Source organism: Lissotriton vulgaris, chromosome 5, assembly GCF_964263255.1.
Source record: "Lissotriton vulgaris chromosome 5, aLisVul1.2, whole genome shotgun sequence".
Taxonomy (NCBI): Eukaryota; Metazoa; Chordata; class Amphibia; order Caudata; family Salamandridae; genus Lissotriton; species Lissotriton vulgaris.
Window position 1 is genome coordinate 227,509,526 of NC_141693.1, and position 27,421 is coordinate 227,536,946.

Sequence of the window (27,421 nt, forward strand, 5' to 3'; positions counted from 1 at the left end):
GCAATGTAATTTGTCCAGTGCTACTGCAACAGTATACTCTCACTGTGAAGGTAGACCTCATTCATCTTGCAGTCACACTATCCTGCCAGGTTCACAGCACCTCATTCATACTGCGGTAACTAATTAAGCTAAATCACAGTCTACCTCATCCATACTCGGGGAACACTAATCTAGCCCATATAACAGCATACCTTATCAATACTGCAGTAACACTAATCGATGCCCAGGTCATAGCTCATCTCTTCTGTACTGTGGAAACCCCAGTCTACTCAATATCACAGCCCTTCACACCCTGCTAGGCTAATCTAGTATGTGCCACTGCTGAAATCATCCACACTGTGTTAAACCCTATCTAGCACATATATAGTTATTTGAAAAATATTTCTGTAGGCCGCATTCTGCTATTAATAGGGCTTCACAGTGCTATCACAGCTCGCGCTTTACATAGTTCACTGACATTAATGTAGCCCATATGACAGTCCATCCCAGGAATTCTGCTGTAGGGTTTACTTAACCCACATCATAGCTGATCCCACTCATACTGCATAAAAACTCAACCAACCTCTATCACACCCTATCCGGCCACAATTCCGTAACACCAATATAGAAGGCACATGGAGTTCTGAGCTTAAATGCAGCACTTAACGTTTGAAAACGTTCTATATTTTATTGTGAATTACACATAATATTTGAGCATTTGCTTGTTGTATACTTGGGATTGTATTTTTGTGTATTGTTTTGCAGCGCACATCCTAGAAATTGCTTATGCCGGGAGAGGGGGGTCCCTGGCTTTCAATAGCGACTCAGTGGGTGTCCCCACATTACAGTCACCATTCAGTTGGGGTCCACAGAAGTCAAAAGGTTAAGAACTGATGCTTTAAGGAAAATAACAGAACAAGTGGTACATAACGACACAGGTCAGCTCCTTTATTTTCTAAGGTAATGCATCATTATAAATACAGGCTTTCGAGAGAGGTGTCTAATCAAGAGTTGCCCTCTTAAGAAGTTTAATGTGGGAGGAAATAGTCATACTCACCTATTTGCACATTCCCAAAAATCTGTGAATTTCAGGTCTGTTGGCATAAGAATCCTCTGCCTCTCATAGCAGCCTTGGAGTAGAGGTCTGATACAATCACCGTCTTCAGCAAAAAGCTAAATATTCCAAAACCACAGAGTTATGTACTATATATATATATAAATATTCATATATATGTATATTTACAGTAAATAATGGAAGGAGGCAATTGTTTTTTTAAACTATTACAAAATTGAAAGGCTATTTGAATTCAAATTTGCAGATATTTGAGCCAGCCTTAAATGAATATGCAAAGTATTCTTTGCTCACACGGTTGACCAGGGGCAAACATTACTGACAGGACTATGGTGCTAACCGGTATGCGACGCCACTGGCCAACTGGCCTATCTAGCTGTGCATTTCAATAGTAAGTCCACCAGTGCACCACATCTGATATTAGCTGAACATGAGAGCTGAATTGCAGAAACGCAGAAACTTAAATTCTGATCCATCTAGCATAACGCGACATATTCTGTTAAGTTTGGTTAGTTCCAGTTTAATGTGCTCATGCTTTGTTGTGCTTTTTTTATTTAAGCTTTACATGGTTAACATTGTGTATTGTATACTACTGGAGTTTTGAGAAAAATTAAGGTGCTGAAGAAAGCAGAATGGAAGATATGTAAACTTCCAGGTTCTCTATATTCAGCAGGGAGAAATCTCATGTAAGGGAAACAGCTACTGCTTCCACGTATGCGTCTTTAGGTCAATCTGAGGTGGTCATACAATATGTACTTCTTCAGGGTGTATATCCATTTATCATTTGCAATTCCACTTTGTGAAGGAGGTGCCTATATCTCCTAATGATTTGTGCATCTGAAAAAAAGGAGGTCTCTGTGGTTTTCTCCCAACTCACATTCACTCACGTCTCCGCAAGGAGCCAGAAGAAGACAGGGACTGATAAGAGGAGGCTCGAAGATTGCTCCCCATAAAGAGCCAAATTGAGGGCCAGTGCTTCAGAGCACTACTTCTGTATCCGACCCCAACACTCCACACTCTGCTCAGGCAAACTAAACCTATCATTAAAATATTCTCTGGTATCACAAGGAGGAGGTTATGTACAAGACATAACCTGCTAATAAGAAAAGATGATATATACTAATTCAGTTTCCTTTCCACAGGACACATGAGAAATGTAGTCTTTTGTTGGTACCATCACAGAGAATACTTTTGAAAAAGAAATAAAAGGTCATGAAGAAAACCATGCTGAATAAAGCACTTCCTGGTGTTAGCACTTGATCAACCTCCGAGATAAAAACTAGGTGAAAAGATGAGAGTTTGAGATACATATTTATGTTGTGTTAATGTTCAGGGTTGGGGAAAGGCTAGGATCCTAACAGTTTGCCCTGGAGACACTCCGCCTTAGATGGTATTCGCATTGCTCTTAACAAATCTGGATATGCTACACATTTGCACTTTCTCATCACCATAAGTGCACAGCAGTAGTAGTTAAAAGGTTTGTGCTTCACATCATCCTAATGACACAAGCTCCACCTGAGAGAAAGAAGCTTGCAACATAAACCCATCAAGTGTCTAAACAACGGAAACCACAAAGACCAGGGATGATGGGAGAGTCTTGTGGTATTTCAACATCTCCTGCCGGCAACATACACAATTGTCTGCAGACAGGCAGTATCAATGGCCGACCCGACACCCAAGCTCCATACTCTGCTCATGCAAAATAAGCCCATCATTAAAATCATCTGAAAAAATGTAAATAACCACTATGAAAGCTAAGAATAAAAGGTTAATTAATTATCTTTGTTGAAATAGCAAAGAAAGAGGAAGTGGTAGCACAACATCTTCTCCCTGCAACATTCACAATGTTTGCATACAGGGAGTGGCAAAGGCCAGAAAGCTTTATTTGAAAATGACCTCCTAGTCTCAGATACTAAGCATCCATGCTTTGAGCAAGTCCCTTTCTCATTTCTTGCAACTGGGATGGCACCTCTGTCTGATTCAAAATATCATTCAAAATGCAAGTGCAAGAGTACAGAAACCCCCCATGCATACTTTAGAAGGTTGTGCAGGCTCATAGAGATCCCGGTCACTGGGAGTGGTTCAGGTGGCATGGAGTCTACCTGGGAGCATGTTGTGGTCCATGTGGAATGGAGTGTTCCAGGTAGCAGGAGAAGGTCATGCAGTGGTGCAACCACAAAACTGAAGGCCATTTGTTTTCTTTTCGGCTATTGACAAGTCCCACATTCAACAAACAGAATGTTGACGTAGTAGCATAGGTGCCGTAAACTAATCCCAGGGGACCACCACCACTGTTTCCAATATGGGAACAATTTCCGCACAATGGGTTTCCCTTTAATCCAAAACATAAAAACTGTATAATATTCCTATCTTTGCAATGTCTCTTGGTTCCTCCTCTTTCTCCACAGTCCAAATAAGTCATTGTGGTTGTACCTCAATCATGCAAGATACCGCTCTCCAATTTGAGAAATTAGAATACCTTTTTTGGACACACGCACATCATAATATCAAACCTGCAATTATGTTGAAGGGAGCTAGAAGACATCAACCCAACTACATAGGGCCAAGAGGCCCATCCCATAGTCACATTTTAACTTGTAATGTCACACAGCAAAATGGACCAATCGGAGCAGGGTTGGCTGCTTAGTTTGGAATGTTAGGCCAACGTGGACGCTCCGAGGGTAGCAGCAAGAACAGCGGTGGAACAGAGACGAGGCTTCTTAAGAAATAATAACTTGAAAATAAAAAAAATGCAGTTTATAAATCTGAAGTATTACAAAGGCCTCTTTGCCTTCAGAAGACTGCTGCCAAAGGAACAAAGCATTCTGCGACAGTCGAGATGGAACTCGATTCCCCAGAAATGAAACATTTTGCTTCCAGCTGCTTATTCTCATCTGTTGTCATCTTCGGTTACTTCCTTTTGGGAAGGACATTGTCTTCAAAATAACCCTGGTTCGATATGTTTCCAGGAGGGTCATAGAATCCGACAACTATGTACATTCCCCGGCCATCGGTCCCCACTCCGAATCCTGCCTGTGCTGAGGACTTCCAGACCATCTGGGTGAAGTTACCTGTGATAAGAGGGACATCATCACATGGTGCTCAATTTTTACTAGAATGAAATCATATATGTGAGTGGTGCAAACATACAAGTACATGGACATTTTACTGGACTAAAAATTAAAATGAAATAGATGAGGAAGACTTATACGTAGCATAACCTAAACCTGTACGTTACCTTAAATTAGATATAGAACCATCCCATCTCAATCCCAATTTAACTTGTGTTTACATGTGAAGTGGGAGGAGATGTTGCCTAGTGGCCGACATTCAGACCAGGGTTTGACTCCTGGTCTGGAATGGACTCAAAAATGTGCAAGATTCTAAGCAAACAATGTTACAAGGGGAAAACTGTGAATGTGTGAAATTGTGTACTGTAAATATGAGATTAAAAATGAGACTGCAAAATACTGTGTATCATTATTACAATTGCATGTTCACATCCTTCCTGTCCCATCATATCCTGGTATATTGCCTAGTCTTGACTATACGCCCACACACACATAGCATCTGTGTCAGATGCTTTTGCTACAATAAAACTATTCTCTGAAGTAGTTGTTAGCTAGGTCATTGACCTAAAAATAAATAAATAATATATTTAACAATGCTGTCTATATAGGATTTGGTTTTGTGTAAAATGAGCAGTCAAAATATCAACTGACCAGCAAAGATTCACAGCTTAACATAGTTTACAGGTGTTGTTGCCAATTAGTTCTAAGCACAACAAGGAAAGGGCACAAATCCGAATTCTGCAATCTTCGTTACTGTAGGTATACTACCACTATATTGCATGCATTGTTTTGCATTAACCAATTATTGCCTTCACTATAACAACGTAACCTCCACTCTGCAAAGTAAGTATAGGTAAGTAGAAATGTACTTACTTAGACCATTTAGGGGAGGCAATCCAGTGGATGTCGTACTTTTCTAGATCAATGTTATTGGCCTCGATATAGGATCATACAACCATACTGTGTGATTCCATATAATCAGGATGGGACAGTCCTAAGACTGCAACTCACCATTGCTGCCACCAGGATTTCTATGGCGCTTTGTATAGATTACTAATTTCAAAACACTGGGCCCACTTGAAGAACTGGTCTTTGCCCCGATTGGTTTGAGATGATACTATCGTATTCCCTGAAAGCTCCTACTGACTCCAAATCTCCTTACTAATACGAGACTATCGTACCTCCTGGCCCAGATTCTCTGGAAGGATTTCTCATGAGGTTAAATTTAGGGGACGCACGTCTACTATGTATAGAGGTTACATTTAATATAACCTGATGAAGGTGAAAGGCTTGCACAATCTAGCACGCTATTCTTATTTTGACCATTCTCTGAAGAGCTAAACGAAATGCCAACACTAAACCTTTACCAGCCAACTGGATGCTCCGTTGAGAAGGAATTTGACACTTTCAGTCTCTTAGCTGTGTGAACAGGAAAACACAAACACAAAAAGTGTGGCAAAAGCAAATCGGGTGTAATTTTCAGCCTACTTACTCATGACACCCAAGACCGTACGTGATCCAGAACTCTTGTTTCCTTACATCTCCTGCAATCTCTTCTGGATGAATTTATCATCTTTGTCCCTAACGTTTCTGTTGGAGGCAGTGGTACCCACTTTAAAGTAGTCTTCTGATAACAAAAGCTTTAGATTCTAATTAGCCCCTAATAGAGTTGTAATGTCCATCCTTTACAGATCCTCCTTCATGTCAATGTATATATGTTTACAGACTTGAGCTGCTATTCATACGACATTCTTTCTAAGACTATTTTAAAGCACTAATCATTTTGATAATCTGTCTCCAGTCTGCACCTAGCGGTCTCAAGATAAAGGCTCTTACATTGGATACACTCCAAACAACCCCCTCCCAGCCCCCAATAAGCATTAAAACTCCAATCAAAGACTTACAAATGGGCAACAATACTCCTGATGTGCCTCTCTGAAAATGGACATGGCACTACAGATGAGACATTCAGAACCAGGCACAATACTTTAGATATTGCCTCAAGAACAGGACACAATATTCAAAATGGATTCTCCAGAACAGGATACAATAGCCCCAGTATTTTCCCCAGAATGAAAAACTATAACCTGAACGTGATCTCTGCAACTGAACACAACACCACACACGACAAATTTGAAAATGGACCCAGTGCTTCAGATGTGGCTTATTGGCACTGACACAGCACCTCAGAAACAGCCTCATGGGTGAAGAATAATGTTATGCATCCTGCAATATTTCCATTGGTCTTAACTCTCCCTACACACCTGGTTATTCGTCTTACATTTATGCAGCCCTCTTTTATTGTGACATCACTCGTTGAACTCATTAGAAGAAGACCAATAGCTTCAGTGGCTTTTTAACCCTTCCACCCTACTTTGCACAACTTTAGGGATTTTATGGTGTGACTACATGCATTTTGACTTCTCTCCTATGACTTAGAAAGCCTATCTCTCCTCACTGATCAGTGTTTCAGATTCCTACCTCCTCTCTCTTACTCTTCCAGTCATTCAGCTGTTCCTACAGCAACGCTGAGAGATTGCCTGCCTCTGACTTTGAGCAGCAGTCACCCCAGTAATTGACTGCATTATACATGATAACTTTGCACCTGTGCAAGCTGCAGGCTTGAGGCATCCCTTCTGCACGATGGCATTGCTTAGTATTTATTTGCTATATCATTTAACCTTGTAAGGTTTTGCCCGTCATAAATGCCCCGATTTAAATAATTTTGCTACAGATCTGATCTAAACCCCTTTAAAGGCAAAATGTGTTCCTGCGTGGAAAAGTGAGTCTCCTCCCACGTCATTGCCCAAGCCAAACCCCGCTCAGCCCCTTCTTATGACACTGCGTTGCGCACTCACCAGCTCCATTTTGGAACCCAGGCGTGCTAAAGTTATACTTCACGATCTCGTTGTACCAGGACTCCGCCACTTCCTTCCCTGCAACAAAGGAGGAGAAATTGTTTAGAAGAGGAAATAAACACCTCAGCAGACACAGTTAAAGCCGGACGTTGTCACACCCCCCATAGGCAAAAGGAATAGTGTGTCTGTTTCTAAAATCCTGAGAGATGGAGGCCTATCACTCATGTATTAACATGTTTCTACCCAACTTATTCTAAAGATTTACCAAAACCTTTGTGCCCTCCTCCGTTACCAAAGTGTCCGGTGTTTAAGTTATTATCAAATACAACTTCCCCCTTCCTTTCGCCGCCCTACGTTCATCAATGTCTTCTGTTTAGTGAATGTTTAACATTAATTTATTAAGTTTATGTCTTTACCAAGTATTTAACATTCATCTATCAAACGTTTATCATCCATATTTGCCACTACCACCTGTTTCCATTGGTATATAAGTTTTATTCTGCTTCTTAATAGTATTCTATTTTTGTACGCTAACTAATTTGCAAGCCCATTTCCTTTCTTGATTGTCTACCTCCTCACCCTAGTGCTCAGAGAAATGTGATTTTTTGTTTTTTTTGCATTTGGATTTGTACTGCTAGTAGGATATAGTACTAGCTGACTGATTTGTAGGACTCAGCGTTCCATGAGCTTGAGCTCTTAACATAGCATGAGTGATTTCTCTATATAGATTAAATGATTGGGATATCACTTAGTTTGTCACTAAGATTCTCCATAGTGGGACTTTTATAATCCATGCGACTGTTCCTCCCACTCCACTTAAGCATTTTTACTCAGCTGTATATGAGTTAGGTATTCCTATCTAAGAATAACTTTGGCGAACAAACGTATGTATCACTAATGGTGTTCTACAGCCTATCCCTTGTTTTCTAGCTATCACTGAAAGTACTGTTGTTTTGCTTATCTCTCATTTTGACAGGCACATGATGAGCTACACTTAACATCGTTTCAGGTAGGCCTTATTCAGCACTCCTTAGGTGGACCCCCTTTCCCTGGGATAGTAGGACATAGGGGACACCACTTTAGAATTATTGTAGGGATCCGACAGCCCTGACGAATGCCCCAGATCTAAATGGTTCTTAGTGTGGGCAGAAACATGTTGGCCGTTGAATAGATGGATCAGAGACATTGTTCTCCATAGGGTCCATCAACTTATTTTGGCTTTAACGTACCTCAGGTCCTCACTAATAAAGGCGATAACAGAGGAACCTGAAGACACTTTTAAATGAACTGGATCCCGTCCTATCCTGCAAGATTTATTGAAGAACTCCCTCCTACCGCCTAAACGCCTTTGCAGAGGCCTTTGCAGAGGTGGAGTCCGCCATGGTGGTACCTTCTTACCAGGGTGGTGAGATGATGAAGCATGACACAATAATGTGTGTTAGACATCCTCATCCATTAAGCTTTTCAGTGCTAAGGGGCGGGGGGAGAGGGGCGTGGTGCTGCCGCGCTGGTGACGGAACCGCTTCGTCACACACCTTGGGTGAGCTGTGCTTGTGACGGAACGGTTCCGTCACGTCCCCGTTGTATAGCTCAGAGAGTGGTTGGGGGCTATTTAGGAGGTTTTTTGTTGCATATTTGCACTGACATGGAGGGCACTTGCCAAAGCAGTATTTAAGTTGGCCTAGAGTGGCTTAGAAAAGGGTAGTTGAGGCTAAAATGAATTGCACTAGGATAGCCTTTGGGTAGATACTGAAGGGAGGTCTTTAAGTCATCAGAGCTTCGGAGAGTCTGATAAATGAGCATGTGAATTAACAGTTTATAGGTAAGTAGACTCTGGCTGGTGTGACAGGAATAAAATAAAATTTGGGTTCTGCAATATATAGTGGCTTGCTTGAGGTGGGACTTAATGGAATTTGTGTATACACATGGATGTGTCATTACTTTTCAAATCGGTACTGTTGTGTAAGAAGTTAACTGTCTCATCCATCTTAGGGTGTTCAACCTTCAGTGGTGTAGGATTATGCAGCAAATGTCATTGATATAAGCCCTCTTAAACTCATTGTGATCTTAAAACATAGTCTAGTGCACTGATGTCTTAACCATGTTTCAGAACAATATAACTTGCAGTGTTTGTGCTATTCTCACCAGGTTTAAACCACTCTAAATCCCCACTCCAACATGATTGTATAATAGGATGAACTTTATACAATTTGGAAATAAGGTGCCCAAATGTTGAGATTAGACATAAGAGTGACATCAGAAATTCACCCTTCACTTTCTAGCCGGTTGCGACTAAATCCCTTAACACAGGATGCCAAAGTTCCGATTCACCTGTAGGACCACTTGAGACAAGTCCAAATCAATTTCAATCAATCAATTCAAATCTTTATTCGATCTATGTACAAACAGATCATGAAAGCACAATTTCATCGGATAGGTCACAAGAAATAAATTATGTAAAACCAAATACATTTAAAAAATATAAACTTATTTAGCTTTTTGTTAGTTAAAACGAGGTTGTCTGTACATTTTGATCCGTGAATGCTAAAAATTCATAGCAACAAGCCCATCACACTTCCATTTCTCCAGCAAGCCCAAAAGAAAGATGCTACCCTAAAACAGAAGTGGGGATTAGGAAGAGCTTTTAAAAATACAGTGCCACCTTGCATTGCGAAAAATGTTGTCGCCTTAAGATTGGGAGGAGAAACCTCTCTCTTTCAATGTGATAAAACCTGCAAAACAATATTAGGTGTAGGTCAGACTGGAGGGGACAGTTGTCACACGGGCAGAGGCCCAAATCTGCATGCTTACACCTCTTCTCTGGGAACCCGAACATCAGTGGAATTCGGTTCAGGCAAAAGCGCAACAGAATAAATCTGTGTTGAGCTACGGTAACATAGGAAAAGTAAGAATAGCCTTCCTCCAGTCTTGGCGGGATTAGATCATAGACTGCAAGCGCCTGTGAATGCCTGTTCTTTTCCCTGTGGTCAAGATTAGCCTTCTGTATGTAAAGATCAATTATTTTCCGTTTAGAGACCTTGCTTCATAATGTGGGGTCCCCAAAGAGTTCTCCCTGACCTATTGCATTTAGTTCCACCTCCACATATCTAAGCCATCCAATCCTGCTATGTCCCTCGAGCCCCAAGCAATCACCAGATCATTTAACTTCGTTTCAGAGGCATACAGACTTGGTCAGATGCTTTCATCTGGTAGGCCCACCTCTGCTACCATGTACTTTATTCACTATGTCGCGAAGTAGAATATGTGTATCAATCCTGATAAAGCTGCCTTTGGCCTTCACCCATTCTATGTAAAAAAAAGGGTACTGATAATGGCAAAATGTTCCTTTTTAGCAGAATGAATGAGACAATGAGCAACAGATCACTGTGCATCTCCTCTTCAGACCCACCCATAAGAACACCCTAAAGGTACCAACTTCACACCATTGAACAACTAACCTCGGACCAAGTGCACAACGTCTAGCAAACTATCACACATACTCCCAGCCTTATCATGGGTTTGAGTTGAGAAGGTGAATGGGCAATAAAGATGCCTTTAAATGTTGTTTTCAGCTCGTCACAAGTGCTATGTGTTCAAGAATAGAGGGTAAATGTCAGGCTGTAACATCGGACAAATTTCCTTTTATTTCTTTAACATGGGGATTGGTGTTTAAAACATTCTCTAAGTTTGCTGTCAAAAAGAGAATAGTAAAGTGGACTAATTAACGGTCTTGTTGTGGTGGTAAAGGCCTTGTGAAAACCAAGGCTGGAAGCTGTCAGTTTTTTTGTAACACACAACCAATTTTAAATACCTGTAAATGAACGATGCAAATGTTTCAAAATATATCAGCATTTAGGAATCCACAAATGGACCACTTGTTTGTAATTCAGAAGTTTTAACAGGGTAAAAACAATCACGGCACTTACTTGGTGATGTTCAAATAATACATATTTGCTGGAACCACATTTCCACCCATTATTTGTGCGCTATGCAGTTTTATCAGTAAAACTGCATGTTGGCATTTTGCTTCCATTTCAATGGAAAATGTTCTGTATGTAAAAGACGGTGCCTCCTTCTGAGTTACAATAATGCCTCAACAACGTATACTGTTTCTAGCCTGTAGCACACTTCTGTTTATCAATTGGAATCTGCAGTTTACAGCTCACAGAAATGAAACTGCCCAAACAGTAAACTATTTCCATATACATGTAAAATAAGGAGGGCTGATATATGGCTAGCCAGGGCATTATATAGTAATGTTAACTCTTATCTAACTATCTGGCCCACAATTATACAATAACACTCAGTAGTTTTCAGCCAATTATAGGTCATGCAAGCTGGTTAATAACTCCATGTTCCTGTTTAGTGCTCTCACCCTCCCACAAGACCTGTCCACAATGGGTCTTATCCATCACTCTGTACTGTACCAGCCCCTAAACCAGTCATCACCAGCTGAATAGATATGGAATACCTGAAGCGATCTGGCACATAAAGCTGGTCACTCGGAGGAATGCACTCTAGTCCAGCACTGCAGCTCCCAAACAGCTACATTCTATGCGTGCTGCTTTACACCACACAATGGCATGCAGATATGAGATCCGAGTGACATCCCATCAGATCTTCCACACTACTTCTCTCACCAAGCCTGTCTGCTCAGGACCATGAACTGTAAACAAAATATCAGACTGGACACCCAGTGCAGCAACCATATACATATATTATTCTCCTATGAAATACCACAAAAAGACCTGAACAGTTGCTCAAAGCTGCACACATAATGAAAAACCATGAGGTGAACGATTTTCAATCTCACCCCAATAAAATCTTACTTTGAATTGTACTTATATTGACTATTTGTGCATTTACTTACATACTATTGCGTGACGTCCTCTGATGTGTCAGTAAAACGTTACATTTGTCCAGAATGTTTGTCCTGAATGTTGACACTTTGTCCTGGATTTTCACCCATAAAAGTTGGTTACCCTAGCTCAGTCACTTGACACAAATACTTATTGAATGGAAGGAATACGCCTTTTTCCTTTTTTAGGGGCGCATGATAAGCATTAAAGATTTAGAATAATCCGAAATATTTGCCCAAAAACTGCAAGATGAGTTTCAAACTCCAGCTGTCACTGCAGGAAGTCGTGGTCTCTTTGGATCACGTTATTATTTATGATTGGCTGCCCTCTTGTGGCCATACTGTATGTTACACTAAATAACCGATCCTAGCTGACTTCCACTTCACTAGACTAGGACTGTCTTTCCATTTTACGCCTAGACTAAAGAAACAGCTGAGACCGTCTCTCCATATCGGTTGGAAAGAATACCTAATTAATACATAGCATATTATTAAATAGAGGGGAAATGTGCCAGGTCGTGGCATCCAATGGTTGCTGTCAGCAAGTATTCAGCAGTGATTGGTTAAGTACAGTGCCAGCTCCAAGCATCATATCATGCTCTTGCATTTTGATGGCATGTTTATTGGGGGAGCAGGTGTGTTAGTTTTTATTTTGTTGCAGATTTATATAGCGCAAACTCGACCCGAAGGTATCGGAGCGCTTTACATGAGCACCAGTTACGCTACACAAGGACACATTCATTCTTTTGGTAGGCACGGGCAGATTAAGTGATTTGCCGACAATCACAAGATGTGGAGTCGACCCCAAGGTTCGGAACTTGATTTCCCAGCTCCAAAGTTGGCAGCTCTAACCCTCAGACCACATCCTCGGACCTCTCTCCAATGAGTTCTTCTAATGAGTCCTTCCCCTAAATTGCACGAAGGTGAAGCGCCAGTTATTACAAAGGAAGCTCATCCATCTTGTTGCCGATGAGGCTTTCCCTTTCTGGAACGGACAGATTTTGTGTTTGTGCCAATGAGGTTGTCTAGAACTTTGCAATACCGACTTTTAAAACCGAACTACAGATAATGTTTTTCCCCATTAATCATAAGAATGCCGAAAGTATAAGCGCTGCTGTGCCTGCCTGTGACCTGCTCTGTGTCGGACATCTCCTCCAGTAGTGTATCCTGAGTAACTAACTGTTTTTTTTCCAGTTAGTCTTACTGAATTGAGAGGCTGGGCTCAAGCACAGATAATGGACTCGCAATACAACTTAACAAGACTGTTCCCTCATCGCAAAGTGTCTCGGAACAGGTCAAACTCCGAGCACTAGGAGAAATGGACTTCTGAAAGAGAGACGCAGAGAGGTGGGCTGGTAAAAAACATACTGCTGGGCAGCAGCGGCGCGTCCATTGGGGCGTAGGGGCGTAGCCCCACCAGCCACCATGGACCCGCATCGCCGCCGTATCTTCTTAACAGGTTAAAAGCATTGCAACAATCAGCCGCCGGCGGGAATTGCGTAGGGGGTGGCCTGCTGCAGCTTGAGTGACAGTCCACACTCAGGCTGCAGCAGACCGTCCCGCTGGGGAACTTACAGTGCGCATGCTTGGGAAAGTTGTAAACTTTCCCAAGCATGCGCACTGTAAGTTCCCCAGCGGGACCCAGGGGTGCTTGTTTGCTGCCACAGCCCGTGTTTCCAAAGGGCGACAGGGCGAGCAGCAAATGGGCCCTCCTAGCCAATCCTGGCGCGGCTGGTCCACCGGCGCAGCATTCCATTGGATGCCGTGCGTGGGGGTGACAGCGCGCGAGAGCTTGGCACGAGCGGCGGAGCGGGAAGGCTTGGAGGCGAGTGACAAGTTAATGCCTCAGTCTAGCAGCAATGATGTGCTAATGATCCCTTGATAGGTGTGCTTACTTAGAAAGGCCCAGACCTGACCTTGGCAAGGCACGTGGCACCGGGAGACCTTCATTAGAAAAGCAGGCTGCGCCGATCTAGAAACGGAGGTGAGTTGAGGCGGCGTATTTAAAAAAACAACCGGCGGCATGAGAGAATTGGGCGAGCGTAGGCTGGCTGCACTTTCTCCCCTTGCAGCTTTATTCTCTCCTCCATGAAATTTCACTGCCTCTCCCCAGGGGCGGGCGGTCCTGCCCCTTCCAACATTCGTGGGCTGAATAGGGGGTACAGTTAGGGTCAGGCTGAGGCGCAGCGTCCAGCTCTCTGTCAGAAGGCATTCCGCGGAGTGGCATTACTTAGGGTTTAAACGACATCGACTTCGACTATTGTCACGAAGCCAAACAGCAAATACTCGAAACGCATTAACTGACACCTGGAAAAATATTCTCAATTATTTTGGCAAATAAACAAAAATGCGGAATGCTTGTTGGTCATGTTGATTTATTGCTTGAACAGACATTGTAATATATGCAAAAGTATTTTGTCTACAGCCACACCCTGGTGCGTTTTGTGCATCTGCACAACAAATGAATGCCCTGCACAAGAGCTAATTTCAGCAGACAAGGCGCATTCTCCGGGGGTGGGAGGGGTTGCACGAGTGTCCTTTAACTTAAGTTTTTCATATTTATTTAATGTGTGCTTTTATGTCCGTTTCAGGCGAGCACACATTTATTGGCCATTTGCTGTACATATGTTCATGTGGGTGTCTGGATTGTAAAAAAAAAATGTTTACACAGAGTGTAGTCCGGATGCGACTGTTGGGCAGTCTGATAAAATGTGTGCCGGTGCTTTCCATTGCTCAGCACCGGCACTTATTTGAAAGGGCCGGAGCTACAACATTTTTCTCCCTCCGCAGTGAACCTGATAATTATTTAAAAAGAAATGTACCTTTCCTTTGGGTGGCTCCGGATGAATCACCACCGTTAGTGATTATATATCTAGCATAATTTCCATTTTTCTTACTCCTGCGCTGTCTGTGTATTTTTCCTCATTGAAGTCGTGAGCAGAAAACCTGTTGTGCAGAATTGAAAAGCAGGTGACTGCTGCAGCCGTGTGCGCAGGGCTAGAAGTATTCTCTGCTCTATCTTCTGTAAAAGTATGGGGAGTATATTGAATTATCTGGCCAGCTTTTTTGTACCGATGACATATCTAGCAAATAATTTTCAAACAGACGACCCCCGAGCAAAATTTGCATATGCATTTTTCGCAAGAAATGCGCTCTGAATCAAATACACTTTGTCACCCACGAAGACCTGAGCTAAGGCGTGGCAGGCAGGGACAGCGCAGGAGCAAGATGAAGTGTTCAGTACGGCCTGCGTGGGAAATGAAGTGCGAGCTGAAAGTGCTATGTACCTTTTTTTCCGCTTCACTGGCTGGCTATAGCTGTAAAATGGCTTTAATTCCACCTTTGTTGGTGTGTTCGTTGCCCTCTACCAACCCATGGGACCACTTTATATTGGAGTGTACTTCGCTGGCAGCACCTTAATTGCTACGTTACTGCTGCAACATTACGTGGATCAGCTGAGAAAAGTTCACAAGGCATCAGCACCGCTTGTAATAATGTGAACACCGGTCTGGTGTGCACAAATTAATTAATCACCCCTCATGGAGCAGGTAAGCAGGGGAGACTATTGGCGGCACTGGCCCCTTACTGCTTTTTGCCATGTGCGTGCAAGAGACACGGAACTAAACTCTTTACTGCTTTCTTTTAGTATCTGCGTGCTCAGAGAAATTTCTTTTAATAATACTGTCTGATTGACTGATGACAGAGATTGTTCAATCAGTGTGTCTGATATTTTAATTAGTGTTACTTATGCATGTAATTTTAGTAAAAGTAGTTAGTGTTACTTATTTATTATTTATTTATAAAGTTTTGTATGTCATTTTAGCAAAAGTAGTTTAGTTGTTGATGGCAAGGACTGTGTCAGGCTAGAATCATATCTGCCTGTGTCGTCTGAAAGTGAGTCTAAGTCTTCATCTGGATTTGGATCTGCAACTGAGATAGTAATTGAATTCAAATCTGAACTATAACGTTTACTTAAATCGAGGTTGCAAAAGAGTTGCCAAAAACTCTGTGGGTTGTTGCGGTGGGTTAGGTTGCCTTCATAACTTCTTCCCTTCCATTTACGGATTATTTACTCCAATTATTCCTGCATCCGGGACATTTTCTGTGCTCTCTTCTACATGCTTTATTATGTGGAGTGCGAGCGTCTAATTCCCATGTAGAGTGCTTACTTTTAAAATGGAGATATAGTTAATTGAACCTAAAGACCTTGATAAAATGATTCCAGAAGATTGTCCCCTGATAATAGATAATTTTGCACTCTGGATCCGAAATTGTTATATGTTTATGCCATAGTCTAAAAAATGTAGGTCACTATTATCGTTAAAATCACTGCTTAGGCTCCAGTGTCTCCTTATATGGCCCTTTGTGGACTTCTTTTGTGCTGCTGGTGCTAATGTATAGAATGATCAATAGTAGCGGGCCGTAGGGTCGGAGCTGAGGTCTGCGTGAATTACTATAGGCAAGAAAACACCACTGGCACAAAATATTTTTAAAAAGAGGTCATCAGCTCATCAATTCAGGATTTCCAACATGGCACACGTCAAACACTTTTAAATTTCAAATCTCATCCCCCATGAATTAAGGACATAGCACTAACCCTTGAAGTCAGAAAGGTATGCCCATCTAATCATGACTGAATTGCACAGTGCAAGACAGGGGAATTATACTGGGGATGAATCCCAGCTTTCCAACTAAACGAAATTGTGTGATTTTAGGCATATATAGAGACCATTGTCAGTACTGGGCCCTTGCTGCTTATTGTTGTATGTGTGAGTGTGTATGTGTGTGTGTGTACTTGTGATGGAGGTGGGTGAGCTGCTGAAAGTCTGAGGAGCTTGTGTGGGAGGCAAAGGCAACAGAAAGACATAGGGAAGTAGGTTCAAATCCCTGGGCTCGGCATCACCCTTTGAATTCCGGCAAATCTGGATGTGTTGGGGGAAAAAAGTGTACAATAGTCTGTGTCTGCCTTATGCTCGCTCCTCTGTCTGTCCACATCAGGGTTTGCACCATGTAAAACAGCAAAAAATAAAATGTGAATTCTGCTAGTCACCCCAGAACTATTCTTATGCCCCATGGATTAAGGACAAAATGTTAAACATTGATGCCAGAAAGAATTACACATCTAAATATGATTATTATTGGTGTACTGCAGAGTGTGAACGTGGAGAATCTGGGGTCAATCCTGGCTTTCTTGCTTGATCAAATGGTGTGTTCATAAGAAAATACTTTCTTTCACAGAGTAAATAGCCTTTTTTTCATTTTCACACACAAACCTGACTAGCCTTTGACTTATTGGCCTTTGTAGCCTAAGTTGCTCCATCAGTCATTACCTAGGCCACATCATGGGGAACATATCATTGGAGCTAATAGAGGAAGTGGGTGGGGCCCATAGAGGATGTGGGTGGAGCCTGGAAAGTGGGTGGTGGCCTCCTACGAAAACATATCAGCACCTGCACTTCTAATTTTACAAATTAAGCACTGACAGTGCCCACTTTCAAATGTGCATTCTACGCAGAGGCGGACCAAGCACGGACATGTGTCCGAGCCCAGACTTGCAGAAATGCAGGGACAGGAGAGCAGAAGTGCCCGGGGTGCGGGCGGTGAACACATACTATACTGGGAAATAGAAGCTGAGCACATACTATGTTCAGGCACGGGTGGGAGAGCGCAAGCTGTGGCCGGGAGAGGTGAGTGAATGCAACAGGACTACAAGTCCCAGAATTCAACGAAAACACCTGGGCCGGATCAGCGCTTCACGCATGGGCCTGGGAACCTTGGCAGCTATGTTTTGGCAAAAGAAGAACAAGGGAGCACGAGATGTCGCACACACTAGAAGGGGGGACAAGTGGGGGCCGGTTGGCAGCGAGGGCTGCCACATACACAGAGGAGCGGGGTTAAAGAGGCCAAACTGTCACAGAAAAGGGGGTAAGAGTATTGAGTTCCCAAAACTGAGGAAGATCTGTTAACAAAGAGTCAATTTTCCCTAAAAGACAAATCTACAATTTCACATGCGTGCTTTTCAATTTACATAAAGCGCGACCTAGGCTCATTACGCTAAGAATAGTGATGAAACACAAACATTTCCCTCACTACAGGCACTGCTGTATTGCAGGTTTCATGAATACCCAGGGATGCATATTAAGGGCAGTATCTGCCTTTGATTTATGAAGTGAGTTGATGACAGCATACCTTTCAATGTGGCATACAGACCGGCCAGCTTTATCATTTATATCAATTTTGTCATGTTAGATGTTGTATTTACTACAGGTTGTGATTCCTACATAATTGATTAGTGACATATTGGTCTTGCTGAGGATGGAGCAATGGAGATTGGGCAAAAGATGATGGCTATGACAGCAAGTGTCCTATTATTTAATTTTGGCAATTCACCTTTGCATTTAGATCTCCACATGCTTTTGGATGTATGAATGGTGCAGCGATTGACAACGCATATCTAATTGTCAAAAGACAAAGGCTACATAAAGGGGAATTTAGAGACACCTTCACAGATCCATTCTGCAATGGTTTTTTAGGATATACTTGACATAACTTTCATATTGTTCATATTCAACTTCTTACTGAAGTGCATATTGCTCCAAACTGTCATCCCTTTCTGGTCCATTGCTATGCATACACACAAATTAGAAGATGTAACACACTAGTCTAGCAATCAACAGCGAGGGAATAGCAATTTAAGAAATCAGCATGTTTTCCATCCAGTGGAGTTATGGTAGTCATTTACATGTTCACGACTGCTATACAATCAGCCAGTCTCTGATTCCTGTATCTAGCAGAAAGGGTATAAAACCAGCATGAAAACAGGGTACACATTACATTACCAAGGGTTCATTCCCTGCCCGTAAAGGCACATTGCCTGATCAGTAAATGTGTTTACTGTTACTGATCATCTGTGTTCCTCTCCATATTGTTGTGATGTTAATGCTATTGGTTTTACTGGAAATTGTGTTGTATTTACAGAAGTGATATAGTTGAAGTAAAAGCACTTTACGCTAACCCCACCCACTGGGAAATAAAAAAAAAAACATGAAAATGAGATATGGACTAGCAGGAAATGGAGCCTGTCCTGGGTATTGCTGGGGTGAAAGCTTCATTTACTGGGATATAAAGTAACAGGATCCTTCATTTGCCATGAACAGATTTTCCATGGGTTGCGGAAGCTAATTAGCAGACTGGGAGCATTGCTTTTATTTTCCTTTAGTGTAATAGGCTGGCTGGTGAAGTGCACTTCCCATAGTGTGCAGTCACTTCAATTTGCCTTTAGGTGACTACCTGGCTTGATGGTGTTTTTCTATTTGATTTCATGTAACTTCTTGTCTTGATGAGTGCATTGGTTTTAGTTTGTTTGAGGTAACTGCTTCACATGCTGGTTTCATCACACAGCTGATACCCACCCTGAGAAAGCCAGAGCTGCCCTGTTAGCGGTATCAACACCAGTGCGCTTAGGTTCCTTACAGCTCTTTCACTTGAAGTGGGTTACCACCTACCCGTTACTTTTTGTATCCTGCTCGTACCAAGTCAGATCCAGAGCCAGACCAGTCCCCACAGTTGCTCCGTATTAAGGGACATTGTCATGTCATCTCAGGCGCGATGTAAAGACTCCCAGTGAGCTGAGGACTCTTTTGGCTCAAGAACCGACTAGCTGGAGACCCTTGTGGTTGTTTAAAGATTTAAGATCAGCCTGTAACTCAGTTTTGAGCTGGGTGGGTGACCGCGATTACAAAGTGGCTGTGCCAGATGTCCCATTATGACCCCTTTTGCCTGTCTCCCCTTCAGAGCAGAGGGCATAAAACTGGGGGGTGCTCAACCCTGCCAAAAAACTGAGCGGTGACCCTAAGAGCACAGCTGCCATCCAATCAGGGGTGGGATGCTTTGGTGTGCTGGTCTGGTTTTCTGGGTGCATTGGCTCAAGTTTTTCCCATGTAATTGATTGGGTGTCTTGGTAAGTTGCTTTTATGTGAATGTCTGACTTATGACTGCGCATTCCTTTCAGTGTGCACTTGCTTCAGTTTACTTTTTGAGTCACTGTCTAGTTTTCTGGATGTATTGCTTTAATTTTTCTTTAATTAAACTGTTTGACTTGCTTGGTGCTTTTATGTTGGTGCCTGCATGCTGAAGTGTACTCTTCTTCAGTTTAAATGTATGTGACTGGCCTGTTGACTAGCACACTGCTTTCAAAGTGAAGGTTCACAGGTTCACACTTGCTTTAGTTTACTTTTGTATGGTTGACTGCATGCACTGTTTTGCTGGATGCATTGCTTTAAGTTACTACTTGATGCATTGCTTTCAGTTTGCTTTCAAGTAATTGCCTCTCATTTTCCTAATGCTTTGTGAAGGCTGTTTCCCAAATGCTGTGCAACTTCTTCTACTCTTAGAGCTGAGATTTTCATGAAAGTCTTATAGTCTGAATTCCGCACCTGAGCGTAATAGGACGAAATGTATGAAGCTCTGTGGTTATACTGAATAAGCAGCTACCTATGTTATGCCATCTATTAATGTAATAACTGCACTTTCACAATTGCTTTATTAACCTTCCTGCTTTCTCAAATTTGCTTGAAAATGCACGATTTTTCTTCTTTTTTTTCAAAATTTTCTTGGGGGGGTTATCCCCCCAAACCCCCCTTTTGGGGTTCGAGCTCGCTCGCTGCGCTCGCTCGCTACGTTGCTGTATGCAAATCACTTTGCGCCCCACCACTTTCAAATGTCACCCACCGCCCCTGCTGCTGGGGTTCCAGCATGACTGAGTTACAAAAGAAGACATACTTTGCTTGTGTCACACTGAGAACAAGTGGCACTGGCAGTGGTTTTACAAGAAACAATCAGCACCTCCGTAACGTTTGCAATGTATTTAGATACCTAATATATATACGTGCTCAATGTAAGACACTGTGTTACCCTGTATAAGGAACGAGAATTTTCCCTATATACATAAACTCAATACATATAATACAGAGCACAGCAAAAGTATTTTTTCAAAACTGACTCTATATATATATATATAAACTCAATGCAATTAATACAGAGCACAGCAAAATTATTTTTTCAAAACTGACTCTATATATATATATATAAACTCAATGCAATTAATACAGAGCACAGCAAAATTATTTTTTCAAAACGGACTCTGTTGTCAGTCAGATTTAATTTCAACAAGCAAATTCAGGAAAGCAACAAATGCAAATAAAACAAGTAGAGAAAGGTCAAAGTAAAGAAGTGTCAGATAAGCTCTTGATACTGTTGACACAGAATAGTTCCGTAGATGCAGACAGCTGACATTGTTTTTCATCGTGTAGATGACTTTTTCAAGGCTCATACTCGGACTAAGTAGACACGATTAGGATCCACAATCCTCTAATCGTTTTGGAGAGTTGGATTAAAATGGAAAAGGTTGCAATGTCAAGCGTCATCCCCCAAGTATAAGTGACACTTGTAAATGCTTGGAAGAAGTTTTTCTCGTTTTGGTAGAAGAGACTGAAATGTAAGTTGCTAAAAAGCACAGAACATTTTATTGCCCTTTCTTTTCAAAGTGGTAGCGGGAACAATCTTGAATGTAGGTCGAGCTGGTGTGCTAGTTAGACTAGACACAAGCTTGCAAATGTATGTTCGCATCAGTTGCCTATAAGTTATCCTGGCTGGGGCACCCCGTTACGTAGACGGTATCTCGCTAAACCACGTTCTCTTGGTGCTCCAAAGACCTCAGTCCACTCACTGGGGCTTTGTGCAGACTCCTCTGGTCTTTCTCACAGGCACCAGCAATCTGCCTCGCTTGGCCCCTGATTAGCGACGGTCCCCAAGAAACATGCCTGGCTCTCCTGACTTCGCCTGGTCCTCCTGCTTTCACCAGAGATCTCTGTGGGCCTTCCTTCCCTTCTGCCAGGCGGGGGAAGGCTAGAATGCCGCAAATGGAGCCTGCAAGGCTCTGCCGTCTCCCGCTCCTTTTTGGGACTCCGGGTTTCCTGCCTCCAGCGCACCCCTCATCCGGCCACACCCACAGTCAGGCTTTACTGGCTTCCGGCTTTACCGCTGACTGCGGCAGCAGCTCCTTTTATCAGAGGCTCCTTAGTGCGGGGTGGGCACCCGCCCGTAAATAACAACAAAAGCGGGGTAGGCTCCAGCTATTAAGGAAGTATCAATGCGGGGTAGGCTCCCGTTCTCAGGAGCACGAACCAGGCAGTAGTCTCCAACTCTAAACGTCCCCAATGCGATGTGGGCTCCCGCATCCGACGCATCAAAGTGGAGGAATCCCCACACCGGGGTTCCCACGGAATGCAGTGCAGCGCTGCAGAGCACCAGGATTCCTTCCTGGAATTAAAAGGTTTAGAGCTCACGAGGCACTAGAGTCCTTAAACGTTCAAGGGGCACAGCTCGGCCCAGGCAGACCAGCACACAGGGCCCACCAGCAGGGAGGCAGTCCCTCGTGGCGGTTCCTCCTGGGGCCCAGCAGCAGCACGTCCCAGTAAGCACAGGAAGCACAGGAACAGCACCCTCTTCATGGGGTCACATCCCCACCACACCATTTGCTTTGTCTGCCATGGCACAGGGTTTGGAGGAACCAGCCTGAACCGGTTCTGGGGGGCTTTGTTGACAAGGCTCTTCTTCCCTTTGTCAGGTGGGGGCTCGGTGATCAGACACACCACAGGGGGGGTGGAGCCAGCATTCACCCAGGCAGGCACAGACTTAATCAGGGTTAGTGGACTACTCCTCCCACTACTCCAAATGCAGATTCCCTATTCAGCCTAGCACTGACTCACCTCGCCCTCCCTGGAGCCACACACACACCTCACCAGCCGCTTTTCAGTCCAAATACAGACATGCAATCCAGGAAGGCAGACACATAGCAGACAGAAATGCCAACTTCTAAAAGTGTCATTTCTAAACTAGTGATAATAAATATGCACACACTATTGTGCAGCATTTATTATTACTACTCCAGCCATACCAGACTTGAGCACGCTGCTCCTCTCATATCAGGAATTACCACTGAAACATCAGGGAATCCCCAATGCATTCCTGTGAGAGGGCAGCCTCACGGCAGTGAGAAACCAAAATGGTGGTTTGTCACTACCAGGACATATCACATACTTAAGGTACATGTCCTACCTTCCAGCTACAGTACACCCGCCAATAGGGCTAGCTAGGGCCTACCTTACGGGTGACTGACATGTAGTAAAAGGGAGGTCACAGACATGGCACACATTTTAGGTGCACCGTCACAGTGGCAGTAACACTGAGCACACAGGCCCTTCAATGGCAGAGGCCTGAGACAGGTTTGAAAGGCTACTTTGGTGGGTAGCACAATCAGCGCTGCAGGCCCACCAGTAGCATTTAATTTACTGGCCCTGGGTATCTGAGATACCACTTTGCAAGGGACTGACAGTGACAGATAAATTAGATGTGCCAAACAGGTGTAGACCAATCTTACCATATTTACCACAGAGAGCAAACACACTTTACACTGGACAGCAGTGCTAAAGTGCCCAGAGTCCTACAACCACCAACATCATGTCAGAAAAAAGGCTAGGAGGAAGGCAAAAAGTTCAGGGATGACCCTGCAAAAAGGGCCAAGTCCAAAAGGCACCCACTCATAACAAAGCCAACTAGATGCACCACTGATTCACCACCAGTCATTTACAATAACTCTCACTCAGAACAATTTTCATCAGTATATATTAACCCATTCAGCAATTAGCAACGCTATTTAGCCTTCTAAACCATAACCCAGCCACCAACATGTTGAGTCGCCACTCACTCAACTCTGCTTGACAGCTGACTCAGTTGCATCTGGCACTAACTTTGTTTGGGCCACCTGAAATATAACTCTGCAAGAGCTGCCTTAACTGAGGACAGGTTTGCTGTTCTAGGACTTAGCTCTTAACCAAGCTGGATTGTCAAAGAATGGATGAACGTATGTGGTGCATCTACAGCGCAACCCTAGCCTAAAGGCAGTGCAGCACTGTACATGGTCAAAGGCAAGCTTAAAGTTGGCGAGTAAAAGGAGACAAACCTAAGTTGTGGATGGTTAATGCAGGTGATGTAGTGTTCTGTAAAGAGGTGAGACTACAACTGTTTCCTAAAGTAGAGCAGCATGGGGCAGTCATGAATGGATACAGGGATGTTAATCCAGATCTTGGGTAAATTGATGGAAAAGGCCTGTTGTCTTTGTTTTGTTTTTAACACTTTGTAGTCTGCAGTCTGATGGTGTCCTGGCTGCCTGTGTGCTGGGACCCACCTGAGATGCTGAGCTTATCTGCAGGATGAGTAGGGTGCCGGTTATGATGGTTTTGTAAATGAAGCAGCTGGTGTTGAAGATGGTATGGCCTGGCAATGTCAGCCAGAGGAGTTCAATCAGGGTGGGAGTGATGTGATCATTAGAGGGATCCACTACCTAGAACCTATGCCAGTTTTTGTTGCGAGTCCTGGAGATAGTCTGTCCAAGGTCAAAGCTGGCAGATCAGACGTGTAACCAATTTAGAGCTTCTGTCTATGTACCTATATTAGTTGTCAAGCTGCATGTGTGCATCTATTTGTGCTGTGTATGTGCATCCGTTTGCATCTCATGTATATCAAACGCTCAGAGCGATTCCTTGAAATGAATGTGCAATCTAAAAATATACCTGTTGGATTATGGGTCTTGTTGAGCATTTTCACATGCACATTTATCGAGTTTGGGGTGAAACCCCACAGTCAACTGTTGCAGAGTTGGGTAGAGATGATGACATGGACCGTGCTTCCGTGGGAAGAAATTAAAGAACACTCTTTGGCTGACAAACATTCTCATAGTTCTTCAGAAAGTCCTATGGGCCTGTTTTAGAGTTTGGCAGACGGGGTGCCCCATCATATACGCCGACTGATATACCGCCCATCTATTCATCAGTGCATTAGTAAATAATTAACTTATAATGAGGCGGACTGGATATTCTTCACATTTGTGACAGAGTACCCATCCACAAAACACTTAATCAGGCACCTAATTGTCTGCTTACTGTTCACATTCTCCACCCCAGTCTGTGTTTAATGCAAAAGACAATCTGAAGTGTGTGAACCTGTGCTGCATTCATTGAGTACTCTGAGAGAAACATGTCTTCAAGAAGGCCACACATTACCATAGACCAGACTCCATAGAAACTCTACCTACCCGAGGGCATGCTGATGTCGGTGCCCCAGCGGTACCAGAGATTCTCCCCGTACTTGGTGTCGCTGTTCTGCAGGGCTCGGATGCTCATCAGGTGGTTGGCCCAGGCCTGGGCTTCCAAGCACAGCCCGGTGCTGACTTGCAGTGGTCCAGCCCTGTGTAGACTCCGGAACCTGTTATGTTCATTCAGTAGCTCTTTCACAAATGCACTGCTCTCCTTTTCTGGAATCACAAAAGAGTGTGTTAAGTTCGATGCCAACACTGGGATTTTAGTGACAGCGTTGGGAGCCAGCGGATGATTGACACTGCGAGTGGCCAATTGACAGCACAGAAGCTGGGTGTGGAAGTGTGCTAGTATCATGATGGCTGTGTGGTGTGTTAGTGGCAGGACAGAAATCGAGTGTATGGATGGTGGGGGACAGTGAAGAGCAACAACAACAGGACAAGAGTGCAGTGTACAGACATCATGGTGACAGTGAGGTGATGCAATTGCAGGATGACAGTGTGATGCAGGACTGTGAGGCTGAAAGTGCCATATATCATTTTGCAAGACAGTGCATTGTGCCAAAGCCACTTTTGACAGAGTTGTGCTCTAAAGGCAGGATGAAATTCCATTATACCAGTTCCAGAATGAAAGTCCAGTGTACCCGCTGCTGAAATGAATTTCCTGAGCTTTGACCAATCCAATTCTATGCAAATTCAGGCAGCGTATTCCGCCTCCCTGCTATGGTCCTGATGAAGCCTGGTCAACTTTCAGAGTGGAAATCGGAAAACTGAGCAAAAACAAAAATGCCAAATAACTTGCATCGTGTTGCATTTGGTTGCATACAGGGCTGTTTTAATACGCTCTAGAAGAGCTATTGCTCCCCAACTATTTACATCACTACTGGAAACCTAGATTGCTAGATTAAAAGTATATAACTTCACACTTAATTTGGGTAATACGTTAGACCTCACTCATGCAGATTCTTGTCATATTCTGCCAATTTCAGACCATATGGTACACGGGACCTTGTAGCTTCAACCCAGGAATGGATTTCTCACATTCCCTGTGAATTGAGCACAGTAACAAGGGAAGTGGAGGACTATGGCACCCAGTCCTCAGAGTGTGAATCTGGGAACAATACTAGAAGATATGCTGGCCTCCAGGACCAGTTAAATAGGTGGTGGTGTAGTTTGTATGAATGTTGGTATGGCCTGAACTACGATAAGCCTGCCATGTACACAGGGGAGTGAGACCTAGGAGTACATGCTGTGCTCTCTGCTGCCAATCGGGATAGAGCACCATGGCCCACATGCATCAACCTATTTAGGAAGTGCAAACGGTGCGAATCGCAAAATTCGGCCGTTTGAGATTCCTAAATAGGTTTCTGGGATGCATCAAGCATTTTTTGGTGAAATCGCTATTTTTAGCGAATTCCAAAAATGTGATTGCTTTTAAGGAATCGCAAATTTGCGATTCCTTAAAAGCAATGCATTATTAATTTTAAAATTGCGACTTCGCAAATAGGGGGTGCAAATTAACACGAGGTTGAACCTCGTGGTAATTTGCGAAAATATGTTAAAATGCTCTAATTTGCATTTCAAAACACTGTCATGTTACAGACACACATGTCCTTAGGACATGTGTGTTTGAAACATGCACTTCAAAATACATTTCAGGGGTGCAGGGGGGGTCCTTTGGACCCCCCCCTGCCCCCATGGAATGCATCAACATTTTGCGAATTCTAATTTGCAAATTCGCAATTCCCATTGATTCCTATGGGCCTTTGGCCCATAGGAATCAATGGGAATTGCGAAATCACAAATTGGAATACGCATAATATTTGCGATTCGGTAAAAATTGCGATTTTTACTGAATCGCAAATTTTATGCACTTTCAATCATGCATCCCGTTTTGCAATTCCTTATTTGCGATTCAGTAAAAATCGCAAATTAGGAATCGCAAAACGGGACTTTGATGCATGTGGGTGCATATTTGTAAGTACACCAGTAGCATCTGCGGCACCTCCGCAGTGGCGGTGCAAGTCACCCCACTGACTGAGAGCCAGCAGCTGAAAAATAAAATGATATTTTATTATTGTTTTATTTTTCAACTGCTGGCTGAGCCAAGCGTGTGCAGGGAGAGATGTGGACTTATAAGTGCGCATGCCAGTTTGATCGGCTGTCCTAGGCTGGTCAAACAGACATGCTCAGTTAGGTTTCTCCAACCCAGATGGATTCCACATTCGGGTGGAGAACCGGCTGAGACTCCCTGTGCCTGAGTGAGCTTCAAACCAGCCCAGTCCAGTCAATCCCTGCGCTGCTCTCATGCAGCATGGGAGCAGCACGGGGATGGACGGGGATGGGTGGGGAGTCTCTAATGGTGTCCCAGGAACTGCTGGGAGCTGGAAGCAGAGGAGCACTGAGGCATGAGGCGGCAGGCAGCATCAG

General features: G+C 43.4%; 1 protein-coding gene across 6 annotated transcripts in view; it reads right to left on the minus strand.

The window, feature by feature from the left end:
* Positions 1-837: 837 nt before the first annotated feature.
* LOC147710549 (uncharacterized) overlaps positions 838-27,421 on the minus strand; it is a 493,247-nt gene continuing 466,663 nt past the window's right edge. For 5 of the 6 annotated variants that reach the window (XM_086921216.1, XM_086921214.1, XM_086921211.1 and 2 more), the window contains 3 exons: positions 24,992-25,210; positions 6,981-7,058; positions 2,382-4,122 (listed from right to left, as the gene is read on the minus strand). In XM_086921216.1, coding sequence (XP_086777342.1) covers positions 3,962-4,122; positions 6,981-7,058; positions 24,992-25,210 — 458 coding nt within the window. In that variant the 3' untranslated portion in view covers positions 2,382-3,961. Of the gene's footprint in view, positions 4,123-6,980; positions 7,059-24,991; positions 25,211-27,421 lie in introns of all 6 variants that reach the window. The other variant, XM_086921210.1, reaches the window with a different exon arrangement.